Source organism: Macrotis lagotis, chromosome 1 (genome assembly GCF_037893015.1).
Source record: "Macrotis lagotis isolate mMagLag1 chromosome 1, bilby.v1.9.chrom.fasta, whole genome shotgun sequence".
In the NCBI taxonomy this organism is placed as follows: Eukaryota; Metazoa; Chordata; class Mammalia; order Peramelemorphia; family Peramelidae; genus Macrotis; species Macrotis lagotis.
Window position 1 is genome coordinate 177,550,967 of NC_133658.1, and position 17,850 is coordinate 177,568,816.

Genomic DNA, 17,850 nt, shown 5'->3' on the forward strand with positions numbered 1-17,850 from the left:
AATTTTCCTACTAATGATAGTTGTGAAATGTGAAAGCAGCTTTCTTCTATTCTTTTCTATTAAAATAAATTAACTTTTTACATTTAGGTTACATATTTACTTGAAACTTGATTAAGATGGTTTGTCTCAATCCAATTTATACCAAACTAAGAGTTTCCCAACCATTCCTTTAGTCTAGACTATTCTTCCATTACTAGTTTGTATTATTTTGATTTAATGAATAATGTATTCATATTCATTTGCTTCTGAATGTTGCTTATTTAGTTTATTCCACTATTTTACATTTTCATCCATTAACCAAAAAATAGTTTTGAAGATTGATGTTTTATAATATAGATTGAAATATGGTAATGCACATTTAGTTATTTTTTTCCATTATTTCTCTTGAGTTCCTAGACGATTTGTTTCTCTAAATAAATTTTGTATTTGTTTTTTTTTTGTCTAGTTCTATAGAGTAATTCCATGCTGGTTTGGTAGAGCACTAAATGTGTAAATTAATTTTTGTAGTTATCATTTTTGTTATTTTGCAGCAACCTAACCATTAACAATGAACTTCTTTATTTGAGTACTTTCAAGTTTTCTTTGTAATAAACTTCAAATCTGTTGCCCAGCTGTGGGTTAACTCAGAACTATTTTATGAATTTTGTAATTATTTCAAATGAACTCTTTTTTAGAACTTTCTGCTTTTTTCATTTTGGGGGGTATTGTGTAGAAATGCTAATAGTTTTGTGGATTTATGATTTATTCTACTGCTTTGCTGAAGAGACTAATTTTTTTTAGTGCCAATTCTTTGGGATTTTCTGAGTCAATTAACATCCGATTTTGTCTTCTCTTTCTTAATTTTTAAACCTTTGATTTTGTTCTCTTACTTTGTTTCCATACATATATTTTTTAGAATTATATCAAAAAGTAGCACAAGCAGCAAGTCTAGTATTTCATCATTTCAGATAATACTGACTTTCAGTTGAGTTTTATACTCTTCAGTATATTACAAAAGAAACCTTTCCATGCTTGTGATTTTTAGTGTTTTTTTCCTTTAAATATAAGTGTTGGTACATTTCTCTTCTCATATATCACCTGGTTATCTTTTATAATATTTTGTGTAATAGCTTATTATAAAATATATTTATTTAGGATGTTTATACCTACTCTTTCTATTGCTTTTTGGATCACCTACAGTTTTGATTTTTATGTTATGAAATGTTATGTTAGAAAATGTTTGATCAGAAAAGGAAGTGTGGACTGTTTAAGTTAAACTTAATTCAGTTTAGTAAACATTTGTCAAGTACTTTCTCTTTCCAGGTACCATGTTTGGTGGACTATAAAGACAGAAATGAAATAACCTTGCCCTCAAACTTTTCTCTTGCAATTACAACATGTTAATACAAAATAATTAAGAACTGAGAAGATCTGAGGGAGACACCTGAGCTGCCAGTGCATTTTGGATGGGGGGGGTATTTTGTAATGTAGCTTTGTTAGTCATTCAAAGACCATTGTATATCAGATACTGGGTATGGAGTACTGGGGAGAAAAAGGTTAAAGCAGTCCTTTAGCAATAGTGAAAACATAAGAGATGGAAAGCCTTGAATGTCCTGTGAAATCTCTGTGATGTTAGAATAGCTAAAGGAAGACCTTCAGGAAAGAGCATCTAAGGAAGACATGGACAAAAATATTAAACGATGTGAAGGGGTGGGTAGATTGTGAACTGCACAGAAGCAAGAAAGTCAACAGATCCATTGAATTATAAAAAATTATCAATAACTAGAAATAACTAATTCAAAGCACTTATAATAATAATGATGATGATGATGATAATGATAGCTGTCATTTATATAGTGACTACGGTGTGCCAGACATTATGCTGCATACTTTACCAGTCTTTCATTTGATCCTAACAACAATCCTGGGAGGTATGTACAATTATCATCCCCACTTTACAAAAGTAAAGACTGACAGAAGTCTAATAACTTGTCCAGGGTCACAGACCTCATCAGTGTGGTAGGCTAAATTTGAACCCAAGTCATACCAATTGCAAGTCCAGTGCTCTGTTGGTTCTACCACTCAGCTGTCCATATATTAAAACTACCTAACACATCTTTGTGTATTTGCTTCTCCATGATATCTTTAGTAGTCAGCAAATGCTACAATAGTTTGAAACACATAGATTATGCAGTTTAAAGTGTCACTCAATTCAATTTCCATTCTATGTTCAGGGATCTTATTTCCTTTACTAGAAACATAACCAACCAAGTATATATATATATATATATATATATATATATATATATATATATATATATATACACACACACACATATATATGCATATATACATACATACATACATATACACATATATAAACACATGTATATACATATATGTATATACACACATGTATATGCCCATGCGCATCCATGTATATACATATGTGCACACATGTCTAAACTTATACATATGTTTATCATGGGTGGACTGTAATATAAGAAAGAGTTCTTGAAGCCCTCTTAGATAATCCCTACTTGTTTTCATTCAAAGACATAATGTGTAGGGTTTTGTACTTTGTGATGATAAAAATCTTCTGATTAGCTACAAATCTGGAAAACCTCACAATTCAGGTTATTAGTCTAGAAATGAGTACACAGTTAAAGAGATGACTCCTTCATTGCTCTCTGATTTTTGGCTTTGAAAAATTGAGTTGCCTTCCAAGGAAGAGCAGTTGCTCAGTCTCCTGGCTGGCTACTTGGTTGCCTTGAAAATATGTTTTGCCTTTGCAAGTTTATATCTGGGATAAGGACATCTCCCTTTTATGTCTCCTTTCCTGAGCAGTAAATTGGAGACAGCTAGGACCAGGCAGTGATCTTGCGAATTTGGAGAGGGACTTTTATAGGTTTCACTGGTAACAGTTAACTGTAGTCTTCAATAGTAGAAACATCTGCAGATAGATGGAGAAAGACGTTTTGAGGGCAGTGACAGACTCAGAGATTGGGACCCTTCATGACTGAGGAATGTAGAAAGTTACTAATCCTCAAAGCCCAGCAAAGGGTTAGACATAAGAACTGAAGGAGGACTCCATGAAGGAAGAAAAGAACTTGCCATATATATTCTCTAAATACATACATCACTACTCTTGTATTTTAAGTGTGATTCCACTCTTCTCTCAAATGTTGTATATATTTAGGGAAGAAAATGCCTAAGGTATTCTTATTATACCAGTTTAATAAATATCTTTTGTAAAAACTGAGTCATTAGCTAAAATTTATCAATGAGAAGTATGCTGATAGAAGTTTATGAATAACTATTTTTTTTTTTTTAGTTTTTGCAAGGCTAAAAGATCCCACAGTTAGGTAATAAGTGTCTGAGTCTGGATTTGAACTCAGGTTCTCCTCTGTGACACCCAGCTGCCCTATGAATAATAGTATTATTAAAACCCCTAGCATTCTGTGAGGAGTAGTCAGTCTCCTTTTAAGGACTTTAAGAATGCCTAATTAGTGGGAAGTTTCCAAAAGTAATTAATACACTTAGAAGAGTAAATCAATAAAGATACTTCAGGGACAAGTTAACCAAATGAGATAAGGTGGAATTATTCACACATATGCACAAAATAACCAAAAAAAGTTTGTCTGTGGGGGGGGAAGGTCAATTTGATAATGATCACAAAGGCTAGACAAATTCTTTTTATAGCAGCTCTCATTTAAATAGTATTTTTTTTTAAATGTATAAAACACTAGTCTTTTGATATAGGAAGCACAAATGTTTCCATTTTTTATAGATGAGGAAGCTGAGATTAGGTGAAATTACTAGTTTATAAGCAATACAAAACCAAAATCCCAAGTCATTTCATGTTTCTAAGACAAATCCCCTTTCTAATAGAACTTGTTATGGGTTTTTTTTTTTTATATTTCCATGTGGGTCAGATTATCAGACTTTATCCTTTTTAGCAGCAACAGAGATTCTGGAATGAAAAGCCTTAAAATTTGGACAGATTCCTGCATATTTATATACAAATGACAGACATTAGACTATAGGATATAAACTTGAAAAGTGAATCTTTTCTTGTTAGGCCTAGTAAATCCCATTTGGCACCTTTAATACCTGAATGAATCCACCCAGATGAGAGAAAAATGCTTCAGACCTGTTCTTAGCATTAAAAAGTTGCTAAGTCTGTTTTTTTAGGCTTGGAGCCTGACAGCTCTACAGAAACCTTTGTCATAATTCAGAAAGAAGGCTTGAACCAGATGGAAGAGGAATGCCACAAATTCATTCTTTTTTTTCCCCAGAATTTTAGTGTTTTGTACTGCAAATTTCAAATAGGGATTTATCAAGCAAAGTAACAAAGAGCATTTTTAAGGTCAACAAAAATTTCACAGCCATGCTATTGAAGTAAGAACAGAGAATTAATCTTTATATTTGGAATGAAGCTGTAATAAAAAGTTATTGATACTTTTTCTGAATTGCATAGAAGGGTGACCCACAGAATTATACAGGATGAGAGCTCAATAATTATACATGAAATAAAATGATTTTAATTCTATAGTATAAATGACTTCGCTAATTATCTCAGGCCACCTATCTTTGATAATCAAAGGTCATTTACAATGTCTTCATGTCATTTATTTTCACCAAAGGAATGAAACTCTGTCCTGGTATTCAGCAAACATATGACTGTATTGATTCATTATGTAAGTAGGAACTTTTTTGAAGTTTTCTCAAAAAAATTTCAGGTGAGAAAAGGATCAATGCTGAGATAAGGGGCTGGTTGGATCAACTGAAGTTTTATTTTTAAGGGTGGGGAGGTAGCAGGGAAATAAATAGCCATTAGGTAGGAAGAGATAAAAGATTAGTGAGAGTAGGACTGATAGAGAGTATAGTACTTTGGACAAGAAGGGATGAAATGGGATTAAACGTGCATGAGGCAGGTAATCATGTTACATGTAGGACTACATCTTCATGTGAGACTAAGTTGAAGGAGATGGTAAGGGAAGACATCTGAGTTATTTGGAAGATAGCCTCAATTTTTTGTTGAAATTTGAGAGCTTCATTTGAGAGGACAGGGGAGGGGAATACATAGTCTTTTTTTTTTTAGATTTTTGCAAGGCAATGGGTTTAAGTGGCTTGCCCAAGGTCACACAGCTAGGTAATTATTAAGTGTCTGAGGCCGGATTTGAACTCAGGTACTCCTGACTCCAGGGTTGGTGCTCTAGCCACTATGGAACCTAGCTGCCCCCATAGTAGTCTTGATGAAGGAGGAAATGGTTTGGAATAGTTACCTTGGTTAGTGGAATAGTGAATTGATTAGGGAGTTATAAAACATTGCCTTCCAATGAGAGCCTACTTGAGAGTTCACAAAACAATATAAGAGTAGTTGGGTTTTTTCCCCCCTAACTACATTCAGTAACTTGCGAATAGGAGTAAAGAAGGTGAATCGTGGGAGTAATACTTCAGCAAAAGGAAAAGGGAATAACAGACTCAAATTTAGTGAATACTGTAGAGATGTCAAATTCAAGGTTTCCAGGGCTATGATACTCCTTATTGTAGCCCCGACCAATTAAAATGTAATTGGCAAATATTTAATACACACACACACACACACACACACACTAGAAGATAATGTTACTTTATTACTTCATGGTTTTCTGAGTGTTGCCCCTTGCACAGTTAGTGGTTTTTATTTCTCTTTGAGTTTGATGCTACTGATGGGAATATAACCAATTTATCAGAATGGAAAAGAATATAGCCCATGTATCAGTGGTATCCTCGGAGGAATGGAGAATTAGAAGTTTGGTGAAGCTAAAGAATAGGTCTAGGAATTGTAAAGCATAGGGAAGGGTGAAATGACATGATTATGATCAATATAACCTTAAGTGTATAAATTAATTTTGTTAGTTTTTTTGTTATTTTGTTGAAGTCTATGAACCATGACTCTCCAATTGGCTTCCTTTATTTCTTTATTGCTTTTATCAGTTTATATAAGTAAATAAGTCTTGGGTGCATTTTTTGTAGATTATCTCAGAGGTATTTCACGCATTTTGACTCCTTTTTATCCTCTAAATATTTATCCAATTAGCATTGGACAAATGGAAATGAATGACTCTGTGAGACACCAAGATTCCATGAAATAAAACCAAAAGGCTGAAAAAACAGAAGAAACTAAGAAATGCCTTTTAGGAAGAATGACTGACCTGGTAAATAGAGTCAGAAGAAATAATTTTCAAATTATTAGTCTACCTGAAATACAGAATCAAAAAAAGAGCCTGGACAATATCATGCAGAAAATTATCATGGAAAACTGCCCTAATGTCCCAGAGGAAGAAGGTAAAATAATCCTTGAAAGAATCCATTGATAAAGAGATTCCCAAGATGAAAGTATGGGGAAAGTCTCAGACTTGGTTTCTGGATTACTGCTGTGGAAAGAGTATTAGACTTCATCTTATTCAAAATGTGCTAAAGAAGGGTTAGAATAATTGATATTTGTGGGTACTGTGAGGTTGAGAGAATGATAGAATAGAAGGTTAATTGTTAGAAATTTTTTCCATCATTTTTTTCTTCTTGCTGCAATTTTAATAAGTATACATGTAATACAATGCTTATTGCTATGAGGGTAGTAGGTTCTGGAAAATATGGTGAGACAGGGTTAGTTGTGTAATCTTTTGTCATTTGACCTTCTTAGAACATTTATATGACTCTGATTCCTTTTTCTTATTCCATTTGTGTGTGTGTGCGCGTGTGTGTGTGTGTGTGTGTGTGTGTGTATATATATATGTATAACATATATACATATATATACACATCCTCCCCCTAATAATAGATTTTCATCTATTTAAGGTTTGGGACTGTGCATAGTGCTTTGCCCATAGGAAATTTGTAATTTCTAGAACTGAATTGGAATTAATTCTCTCTTTTTTTATTTTTAGGGTTTTTTTTTTTTGCAAGACAATGGGGTTAAGTGGCTTGCCCAAGGCCACACAGCTAGGTAATTATTAAGTGTCTGAGACCGGATTTGAACCTAGGGACTCCTGACTCCAGGGCCGGTGCTTTATCAAGAATGAATTCTTCCTTTGTTTTGGAAACTGTGCTTCTAGTAATGCAGACTAAGATTACTTTTACTTCTTCCAGTAGTCATGTCATGCTTTTGGCTCTTAATGAGTCAACCTTTAGGTTAATGTATCTTTTTCATGTGAATTATTGTGAAATCAGGTTTCCTTCTTCCTATACATCATGCCAATGATTTATTAAGACCAAAGTTGTATTTTTTTCCCTATGAAATTTTATCTTTTAAGTTAAGGTCCATTGTTCTAATCAGACAACATATTTTTGATATTTGATATTTAATCTACTCCTCCTTCCTGTTTTGTGCCATCTCCTAATTTGGTAAACATTTCTCTTTTTTAATCTTCATATTCCAAATCTTACTTATATCCCAAATACCTATAATAGTACATTGCACATGGTAAACACTTAGTAAATATTAGGTGAATTGAACTTATTAATTAAATATCTGTCTTAAGACAGAGAATTATAGTATAGCAACGATAGGCCTATCTCCAATTTGATCTGTTAATCAATACTCTTCAGATACAAACATTTAATCAGTTGTGAATTCATATAGTTGTGCTATCAATCAGGACCATGCTTCTTTGATATTTATGACAATTCTCAGCTAAAATATTCTTGATGAGAATTCTACTTTTGACTAACTCTAAATTTTTAGAAGTTGCTTTTTTTCACCTCCTTTTTTCCATTCTGAATGGTTTTTAAGGGGTGGCTAGGTGGTGCAGTGTATAAAGCACCGGCCCTGGAGTCAGGAGAACCTGGGTTCAAATCTGGTCTCAGACACTTAATAATTACCTAGCTGTGTTGCCTTGAGCAAGCCACTTGACCCCATTTGCCTTGCAAAAACATTAAAAAAGAATGGTTTTTATATTTTTAAATTTTATTGTATTTAAAAAATATAAAAATCATTCATTCTTAGCTCCTGGGCTGGATAGTTTGCTGACCCTAATCCAGTGATAGGTGACTGAATTTAGATTCAAGGAGATCTGAATTCTAATTATGATTCAGTTACCTGGCCTTACTTTCAGGAAATCATAGGTTTTAGTTCTGTTTCTGATACATACTGTGCTGCTATGTCATTTATGTCTCTTTATACTCCTAAGAAATTCTTTTTTAATTATTTAATTTTTAAGTTTTTGCAAGGCAATGGGGTCAAGTGGCTTGCCCAAGGCCACACAGCTAGTTAATTATTAAGTGTCTGAAGTCAAATTTGAACTCGGGTAATCCTGACTCCAGGGCTTGTGCTCTATCCACTGCATCCCTAGCTGCCCCATCCCCCTAGGTAATTCTTAAAAAAAAATCTGTTTCAGTATAAATATGTATCTATCATAGATACATCTGTATCTATGTATCTATCAATGGAGGGAATTTCTGTTTTATGAATACCCTATATCTTTTCAGATAAAGAAATTAAAGCTATCTATAAGCTATCTATAGTCATATGAAAATTGCTCTAAATGATTGATGATTAGAGAAATACAAATTAAAATAAGTTTGAGGTACCTATAGATGGCTAAATGGCTAAAATGACAAAAAAGGAAAATGATCAGTTTTGGAGATGATGTGAGAAAACCAAGACACTAAAACACAATTGCTAGAGTTGTGAACTGATCTAAACATACTGGAGAGCAATTTGGAACACTGCCTAAAGGAAAAAAAAAGATTAATGCTTTGATTGAGCAACAACATTACTAGGTCTATATCTAAAAAGATCATTAAAAGGGTGAAAAGACTCATATGTATAAAAAATCTTTATTGTAGTTCTTTTTGTGGTAGCAGAGAGTTGGAAATTGATGCCCATCAATTGGGGAATGACTGAACAAATTATGATATAATTCAATCAGATAAAATCAACCTCTCACAATGTTCCCTGAGCCCCCTCCCCAGTTGAGAACTAAACAAAAAAACAAATAAGTTTGAATAGTCTAGCAAAACAAATGTGCACATTAGCTATGTCCAAAAAATAATACTTGATTCTTTGCTGAATGCTTTACCTCTTTCATCATTAGTCCTTTGGCATTATGTTAATATTTTGCTAATAAGAGTTCTCATTTTTTCAAAGTTGTTTGCCTTTAGTATATTGCTTTCATTGCATAAATTATTCTTCTGACTCTATTCACTCTATGTCAGTTCACATGTTTATCCAGGTTTCTCTGAAACCATCCTCCCTTTATCATAGCCTGATTTTATCCTGGTGTCCATCTGGGCTGAATAAATGAGTCATTGTGACTTTTTTTAAATTTCTTTATCAGGATTCAGTTTATTGCACTTTCTGTGGGGGGGGGGGGAGCTCAGTTAGATCAGTTCCTGCTACTCTCCTATTTTAGCTGGACTCCCTATCACTAATCTTATTACTTCTCTCCCTACCCCACCCCCAATTCCTACTTCATCATCTGTTTTGCGTATTTTCATTTGTGCCTTTATCCAAGACTTTGAGAAAAGTGTAAAGTATAATAGGGTTATACATATATGTTTGTATGTATGCATTAATACATATAAATTAATTTATAAATGAAGACTGTTGGAGCATTCCTCTAGACACCTTCTTCACAACTAACATAAAAAAGCAAAAAAAAAATTCTTCTTTGGGTCCAACAATTCATATGGTTTTTAAACATAGTCACAATGTCATATATATATATATATATATATATATATATATATATTATACATATTTCCATCTATTGCACAAAAATAGCAGATTGCACAAACAATAACAGATCAAACATTTGGGGCTAAAATTTTTTCTTAACTTATTTAAGGCAATGGGGTTAAGTGACTTGCCTAAGGTCACACAGCTAGGCAATTATTGTGTCTAAGGTCACATTTGAACTCAGGTCCTCCTGACTCCAGGGCCAGTACTCTATCCACTGTGCCACCTAGCTGCCCTTATTTGAGGTTAAAATTAAGAGACAAACAGAAAATTTCATAAAAATTCAAATATATCCAAAATATACAAAAAATGATTGTTGACAATTTATGAGAATTAGATCCTTTCCTTCATGGATAAATGGTTAAATGATTATAGGCAATTACATAGAAAGAAATCCAAACTATGAACAATCACATAAAAAAAGTGGTTCAAATCACTGGTAGTTAAAAAAATGAAAATAGGTACACATACTATTGGTAGAGCTGTGAATTGATTCAGCCATTCTGGAAAGCAATTTGAAATAATTTTTAAAAGTAACTAAACTGTGACTTTTGACCCAATTTGACCACCAGTAGTCATAAATTCCAAATATTACAAGAGAAGAGGAAAAGGACCCATATCTATGAAAATATAGTAACAGTTTTTGTAGAAGTCAAACACTGAATACTAATGGGTTACCATTGATCTGGTAATGGGTAAATAAATTAGAGTATATGGATGTAATAGAATACTATTATGCCATAATAACTCATGACATGGAGGAAACTGAAAAGCCCTGTAGGAAATGTTACAGGAAGATGTGAGTAGTGTCAGGAGAATAATTTATAAATAGGCAAAAACTTTGTAACTTTAAAAGTCCAAAGAATTTTAAAAACTCTTTGTAACAGGTCTCGGTTTCAGCCTTATGAGTTTCTGAAGTTCTATCTTTCTTCTTCTTTTAGTCCAGGTAGTCTATAGTATGCTTCCATGCTAATATTATTCCTGTTTCTATCTGTAGATATTCATCTCAATGTTCTTAATCACACTTGTCTAATTGGCTTCATAGATTAGCTCACAATAATTCATTCTTAATATATGTTACGTCTTAAAATACTTAATCAAGGTTACATAGGTTTTAAAATTGTAGACAGATGGATATTAGAGCTTTTGGCAAAGACCTCCAGTGTAGTGTTACTTCTCTTTTTGGAATGACTGGTATTGAACAGATTATCAGGAATTAATCATTGACTTTTGGTTGTTTTTACATAGAGTAACATGAATTTATATGATTTCATTTAAGTACTATAGAGGCAAAGCATTATTTTATGATATTTCAGCATTTACATATTATCTTGAAAGAAACTCATACTTACGCTACTTTACTTGGTAAATAAAGGAGCAGGGGAATAACAGGTGAATCTTGATTGCCATAAAGAATGAAACCCATTTCATTCAGTTTATTTCTGAAGTATTTTGTGTTTTTTGCAAGTTGCTGGATTCTTTGTATTCCTAGAAATAGAAAGGTATGAAATCAGTTTATTGAATTAACATTGATAGGGTTTGTTGTCAGGAAAAGGAAACAAAAATCTCATTAGTTTGGAATATATCAGTATTTTGTGGGCTTAGCCTATCATTAGGAGTGAGGCAAAATTTGGTTTTACTATCCCTAGGGCTAGGGCATAATTTTGGCTAGCCTGTCATGGAGGCACTCTTGGAAGGAAAGTATACTTGCCACCACAGGGGCTTCTTCTGTTTCATCTGGATGAAGATGCAGTAAGAAAGAGATGCCTGCTCACCTCAGCATGTGAAGGAGAATCTATGGGTAAGGGCAGGGAACCTCTGGACAGCCTGTATTGGTGTGGTGTTGCCAAGGCCTGATTCAAAATTCAATAAATCTAGCAGCTTTTTAGGGGTGAATTAAATGTTTGACCAAATATAGCCCACAAATGATGTTACCTTGTCAGAAAAAAGTTTCCCCACTCCTGTTCTAGAACAAAATAATGCTATTAGCAAGTTCTACATTGTTCATTAGATTATGAAACCATAGCAAGAGGACTTATCGATGAATCTGGCTAATGTACCAAAAATCTCTAGATTAATTCTTTTTTTCATCCATTTCTGATTCTAACAGGACCCCAAAGAAGCTTCTTACTCATCAATATTCAAAAAATATAGGATATGACTAAGAGTGTGTTGGGTCATGTTGAAGGAAGGCTAGATTTGTGGGTGGTTTGAAGGGGGAGCTTTGGTCTGTCTTAGCAAGAAGGGGTGATATCAGAGTTTAAAGAATGAAGAATGCAATTTATACCTTGGTAAGGACTCTGTGTGTGTGTGTGTGTGTGTGTGTGTGTGTGTGTGTGTGTGTGTGTGTGTGTGTTCTAAGGCATTAGTCTATTCTTTATTCTGAAAATATTAACTAGTGATAGCTCCATTGATTGCTCATGGGAGTAGAGAACAGAAATCAAAGAAAATTTTAAGTTATCTGTCAAGTCAGGATCTTTCCTTAGAGTAGATGAATTGTAGACTTTTATAACTGGAAGGTATTTTAGAGCTTATCTCAACTCATTTCACAGCAGAGGCCCAGAGAAGAATGAATGTTTGTTATTTTTAAAGCACATCAATTCAGAAGTAAAAATTTGGTATCTTCTTTGAGTGTCTTGTGACAATGCATTATTCTCTTAATCATGAAATTAACATCGTGAAATACTAAATTATTATTATGCTGAATTTTCTCCTGCTTTCTTTTTTAAAGAAAATTTTAAAGAAATATCATTATAATTGTTAAATAAATGATGACTTTCGAGGTGAGAAGAAGAAAGCAAGGAACTCTAGGTAGTATACAAACAAAAGACAGAAATACATTTTTTTAATAAAAGGGGAAACTTAACTATGTCCTTGAATATTTCCACCAGAGTAGAGGAATATAAACAGAATCACAGAGTGGACGTGTATCTAACTAAATATTAATTCTGAAAAAAGCTGATTATAAATATCATCGTTTTGGAAGAGATACAGGAACTTATCTTGATGATAGTGATTCTTCCCCCCCTCTTTCCTCCAATCTTATGCTTGTGAGAATTTATCTATAGTAGATTCTATTTAATGCTTCTTCTAGAGGCAACTGGGTGATAACAGTGAAAAGAATGTTAGGTCTGGAGTTGGGAAGATCTGAATTCAAATGTGGCTTCACTAGCTGTGTGCCCCTGGATAAATTACTTAACCTCTGTCTTCTTCGGTTTCCTTAAATGTACAATGGGAATAGAAGCTGCCTTCTAAGGATTAGAAGCCAGCACCTGACACATAGCCATTTGATAAATGCTCGGTTGTTTCCTCTTATTTCTTTCTCCTGGGATGGAACATTGTTAACTCTCTATATCCTACTCTTAATTTTGTTTTTCCTTTTATTTAGCTGTTTTTTGTGTTTATCAGTGGGCATGAGATAAAAGTCTTCACAAGCTGCATTTTCAGGGTAATGAATGTTGGACTGATAACTGCTTAGGTGATTAAATGATCTGTGATTAAATACCTGCTGATCCACTTTCTGATTACCTAGATGCCACAGCATGCTCACATCTAGAATTCTCTCCCCAGCCCCTAGCTCTTTAGTTTTTCAGCCTTCTAATTTTTTCCTCATATTGGGGGACTTTACTCCTTCAAACATCCAAACTGCTAGTTTCTTACTCCACTCATTTTACATACCCACCACACAGAGATGGTCTTATTCTTGATCTTGCTATCCACCCTCAAATGCTCAACTTCTGTCTGAAATTCCTTTATCTGACCACATTTTGTTGACATTCCACCTTTCCCTCTGCCTTGTTCTTTATAATCAGTATGACCTCTACCCTTCAGATCTTTCCCAGGATATCACCCCTGTACTAGCTACATTTTCCTCTTTCTCATCTTAACCTAGTGGTGAATCAGATCAGCTCTTCACTGTCCTCTTTTTGAATCTCTTTCTCCCTTGTCCTATCAAATAAACTGTATTGTCAAGCTTCAACCCTAGGATTATTCCCACCATCTTTTGCTGCTTTTGCTCTTATTTTAATGCTAAAAAAGATAAAGAAAATTATAAAACCATGCTGACTGGACCCACAACAACTCTATGTTATACAACGTCACCTTCATCCTCATTGTGACAAGGCAGTCCTTTTATGCCTAATAGAATTGTTATCCCACTTACTATACCTGCTTTTCTATTTTTCTAAACTATTTTCATCCCTTCCATTTACATCAAATTCCATCATTCCTTAACTCTTTATGTTCTCAGTGATGATGCTTGCTTCATATTTCACTAAAAAATTGAGGTCATTTGCTCAGAGCTTCCTCTTTTCCTCTCCTCTTCATTTCGCATCATTAATATGCCTTATCCTATTATCTCTTTCACCCTTAGTTTGCAAGAAGAGGTGCTAAGGAAGACTTTTCTACATGTACAAGTGATCCCATTTTATCTCTTCCTTTCTGGAAGATTACCTTCATCACTCTCTTGCTTATTTTTATTCTTTCATTGTCTACTGACTGCTTTCCTTTTACCTGCCAACATGCCCATGTCTCTCTTATCCTCAAAAAAGTCCTCACTTGATTCATCTATCCCTATTAGCTGTCATCCCCTATCTTTTCTTTTTCTGGCTAAACTCAGCACTGTTGATCATCCTCTTTTGTTTGATACAGACTTCTCTTCTCTCTGGATTTTCATTTTATTGCTCTCTATTGGTTCTGTTCCTCAGCAGACTTTTGGATGATGCCACTTAATTGTGAGTTTTCCCCCCAATGCTTTGTGCTGGAATCTCTTTTCCCTCTTATATTTTTTCACATAGTGATCTAATCTAATCCTATGGAGCCTGGAATTTTTTCCCTTTTCATCTCCTCCTCCTCCTGGTTTCCTTCAAATCCCAGTCAAAATTCCACATCCTACAAGAAGTCTTTTCCACTGCCGCTTAATCATAGTGTTTCTCCTCTATTGATAAGGTCTAATGTATTCTGTTTATAGTTTGTTTGTACTCATGTTTGCATATTCTCTCCTGTATTATACCATGAGCTCCTTGAGAGCCGGGAGAGTCTTTTGTCTTTCTTTCTCCAGAATTTGTCACAGTATTAGGTGGATAGTATGTACTTAATAATTATTTACTGATTCTTTGCAGATGACTGATTTATTTTTCTAGTTTTAACTACTTTTCTGATCTCCAGTCTCTCACCTGCAACCTTGTAAATCTTTCACTGAATGTTTTGCAGATATCTTAAATAAACAAACAGAAACTGAACTCATGGTCTCCCTCCCCCAAAAAAACAAAACCTTCTCCTCTTCCTAATGTCCCTGTTACTGTGGAGGTTACTACCATCCTTCCAGCCTCCCAGGCTCACAACATAGGTAACAACCTCAAATTCTTAGTCTGTCACCACCTTCCCCCATATCTAAACATTTGCCAAGTCTTGTAATTTCTATTTTCATAACATCTCATATATATATATACATACATATATATGTATATATATATATATATATATATATACACATACATACATATATCTTCTTTTCTCTGACACTGAAGATGCAGGTCCTCATCACCTCACACCTGGACTTGCAGTAGTCTTGTTGGTTTGTCTCCCTGTCTTGCATCTTTCCCCACTCTAGTCCATCCTCCACTCAATTGCCAAATTGATTATCTTAATCCCCAGGTTTTATTATGGTGCTGATCTGTTTAGTAAACTCCAATGATTCTTCTTAGTTTAGAACCAAATAGAACATACTCCAGTCTTTAAAGTCTTCCATTACCTGAATTCTTCCTCTTTCCAGGCTTATTATACCTTATACTCCCTGACTTACTCTATACTCTATACTCTTCAGTGCAGAGACATCGACTTCCTTCCCATTTATTCCAAGCCTAATACTCCATCTCTGGACTTTGGTATTTTCAATGATTGTCTCACATGTCTGAAACTTTCTCACTTTCTCTCTTTACTTTGTAATCTTTCTTTAGTTCCCAGCTAAAATCTCTTCTTTTTGCAGGGAGTCTTTCTGCTATCAAGGAGCATATAGTTTAATGAGACAAATAGTCTGAAAATAACTAGCTTGTACATAGTTGTTTTTGTGTTGTTTCTCACATTAGACTATAGGCTTTTTGAGAGAATCTTTTGTCTCTTTTTTTCTTCAGCACTTAGCATTATGAACTAGGCACTTAAATGTTACTAGACTGACTTGGCCATGCACTAAAGGAAGCTCAATCAGTAGTGATTGCTCTGTAGTGGGATTTGAATAAAGATTTCAAGACTCTGTTTTGTCTTCAAGTGGATTATAGCTATACTGATTTTCTGGAGAGAGGCCCTGAATCTGTCTATAGTAGAAGTGGATCTGAAAAATATATGACAATCTAATACCAACAGAAATGAACAGTTACAAAAGTCAAAACTTGCTCTCTATGTCTTTTTTTTTTGGTAATGTGTGGACATATTCTTCTCTTTTTTATGTCAAAAGAATTGGAATGAATCATAAAAGAAGTAAACCATATCTTAGAATTGATACAATGTAGTTTGAATCATTTGAGAAAATTAGATCTCTACCCAAGTAAAATTCATGAAATTGCCATTTTAGACCAGACCAAATACAGAAGAATCAATTTAATTCATAGTTAAGTATTCAAATGGGCCTCTGACTTGATTATACATAGCACTGAAAACTTGGAATGAAATATTGCAAACTGATTTCTAATGTTTATCTAAGTATTCCCCCTTACTCTCTTTTTTTCCTATAATAAAATCTAAAACATGTGTTTTCTTAGGAAATATCCACCATCTGTCTATTAGTCCAAATAACCATAAGGATCACATCCACATAAACATCAAATCATTTAATATTTTTTTTGTTTGTTGTATTTCAAGGCAATGGGTTAAGTGACTTGTCCAAGGTCACACAGCTAGGTAATTATTGAGTATCTGAGGTCAAATTTGAACTCACGTCCTCCTGACTCCTGGGCCATTGTTTTATCTACTACGCCACCTAGCCGCCCCCAAATCATTTAATCTTACCTGATTCTTAATCAAGACCCCCCTGATTTCTTTCAAATCCAGGGCTTATTTTCATAGATGAAACAGTTAAATGGATCCATACTTGATCCTGTATTGTATAATATTTTTGAGTGACTAGAATAAATGCACATAAGGTATTCATGCTTATTTGATCTGAAGGGAGTACAAAACTGGAAATGACATTTAACATATTGAATGACATCTAAAAAAGATCTTGAGAGACTAAGATATGGAGAAGAACACAGCAAAATATAATTTAGTGATTATAAATTTCAGATAATAATAATTTTCTACCCTTGGGTTTAGAAATCATTTTCATAAGTATAACATGGAAAGGTATGGCTAGATAGCAGTTTATTTGAAAAAAATTGGGTGTTTCAGTGAACTGAAAATTCTATATGAATCAGCAGTGTGGCCTGACAGTCGCAAAAGTTAATATGATCTTAAGTTGCTTTAAGAGAGACATACTGTCCGAGAAAGATAATAGTTTTATTGTACCTGCCCTAGGCAAACAACACTTTAAATGTTGTATCTAATTTTTGTTTCCACTCAACACATTCCACTCAAATACACATTTTTAAACCACCTATCAAGTACCAGTACAATTAGGATATAAATGCAAAGAATTAAGTAATCCTTATTCTTGAGGAACTTTTCTACTGGGGATACAATTCATATTTACATAATACAGAATAAACACAAAATAACTGAAGCATAGTTAAATATGTGGTAATTAGGATGGGAAGGAAGGAAAAACTTTATATAAAGGATGGTAATTGAGCAGCATATTAAAGGAAGAGGTTTGTTTAATCAGACAGAGGGGAAGAGGGTGAAATTTATGCTTTGAAAATCATTGCAAAGATATGGTGATTGAAAGCTGAAGTGCCATGTATGAGGAACAGAGAGAACATCAATTCAGTTGGCCTGAGAGTTTTGGAAAGGATTATTAAAGTTTATTAATATTCAAAAGGTAGGTTGGCCTAGGTAGTAAAAGAAGAATACTGTCAAGTTGAAGAACATTCATAGAAAAGTGACTAGGATGAGGGACCCCAAGACCATTGTTAATGGAAAATTGGTTGAAACAACTAGAGATATTTAACTTAGAGAAGGTAAGGCTATTTAAAGGGATTTCACTAGGCAGAACA

General features: G+C 33.9%; 1 protein-coding gene across 2 annotated transcripts in view; it reads right to left on the reverse strand.

The window, feature by feature from the left end:
* Window positions 1-17,850, reverse strand: part of LOC141504437 (serine palmitoyltransferase 3-like) — a 134,198-nt gene that overhangs the window by 13,923 nt on the left and 102,425 nt on the right. For both annotated transcript variants that reach the window (XM_074209436.1, XM_074209435.1), the window contains one exon: window positions 11,056-11,191. In XM_074209436.1, coding sequence (XP_074065537.1) covers window positions 11,056-11,191 — 136 coding nt within the window. The remainder of the gene's footprint in view (window positions 1-11,055; window positions 11,192-17,850) is intronic.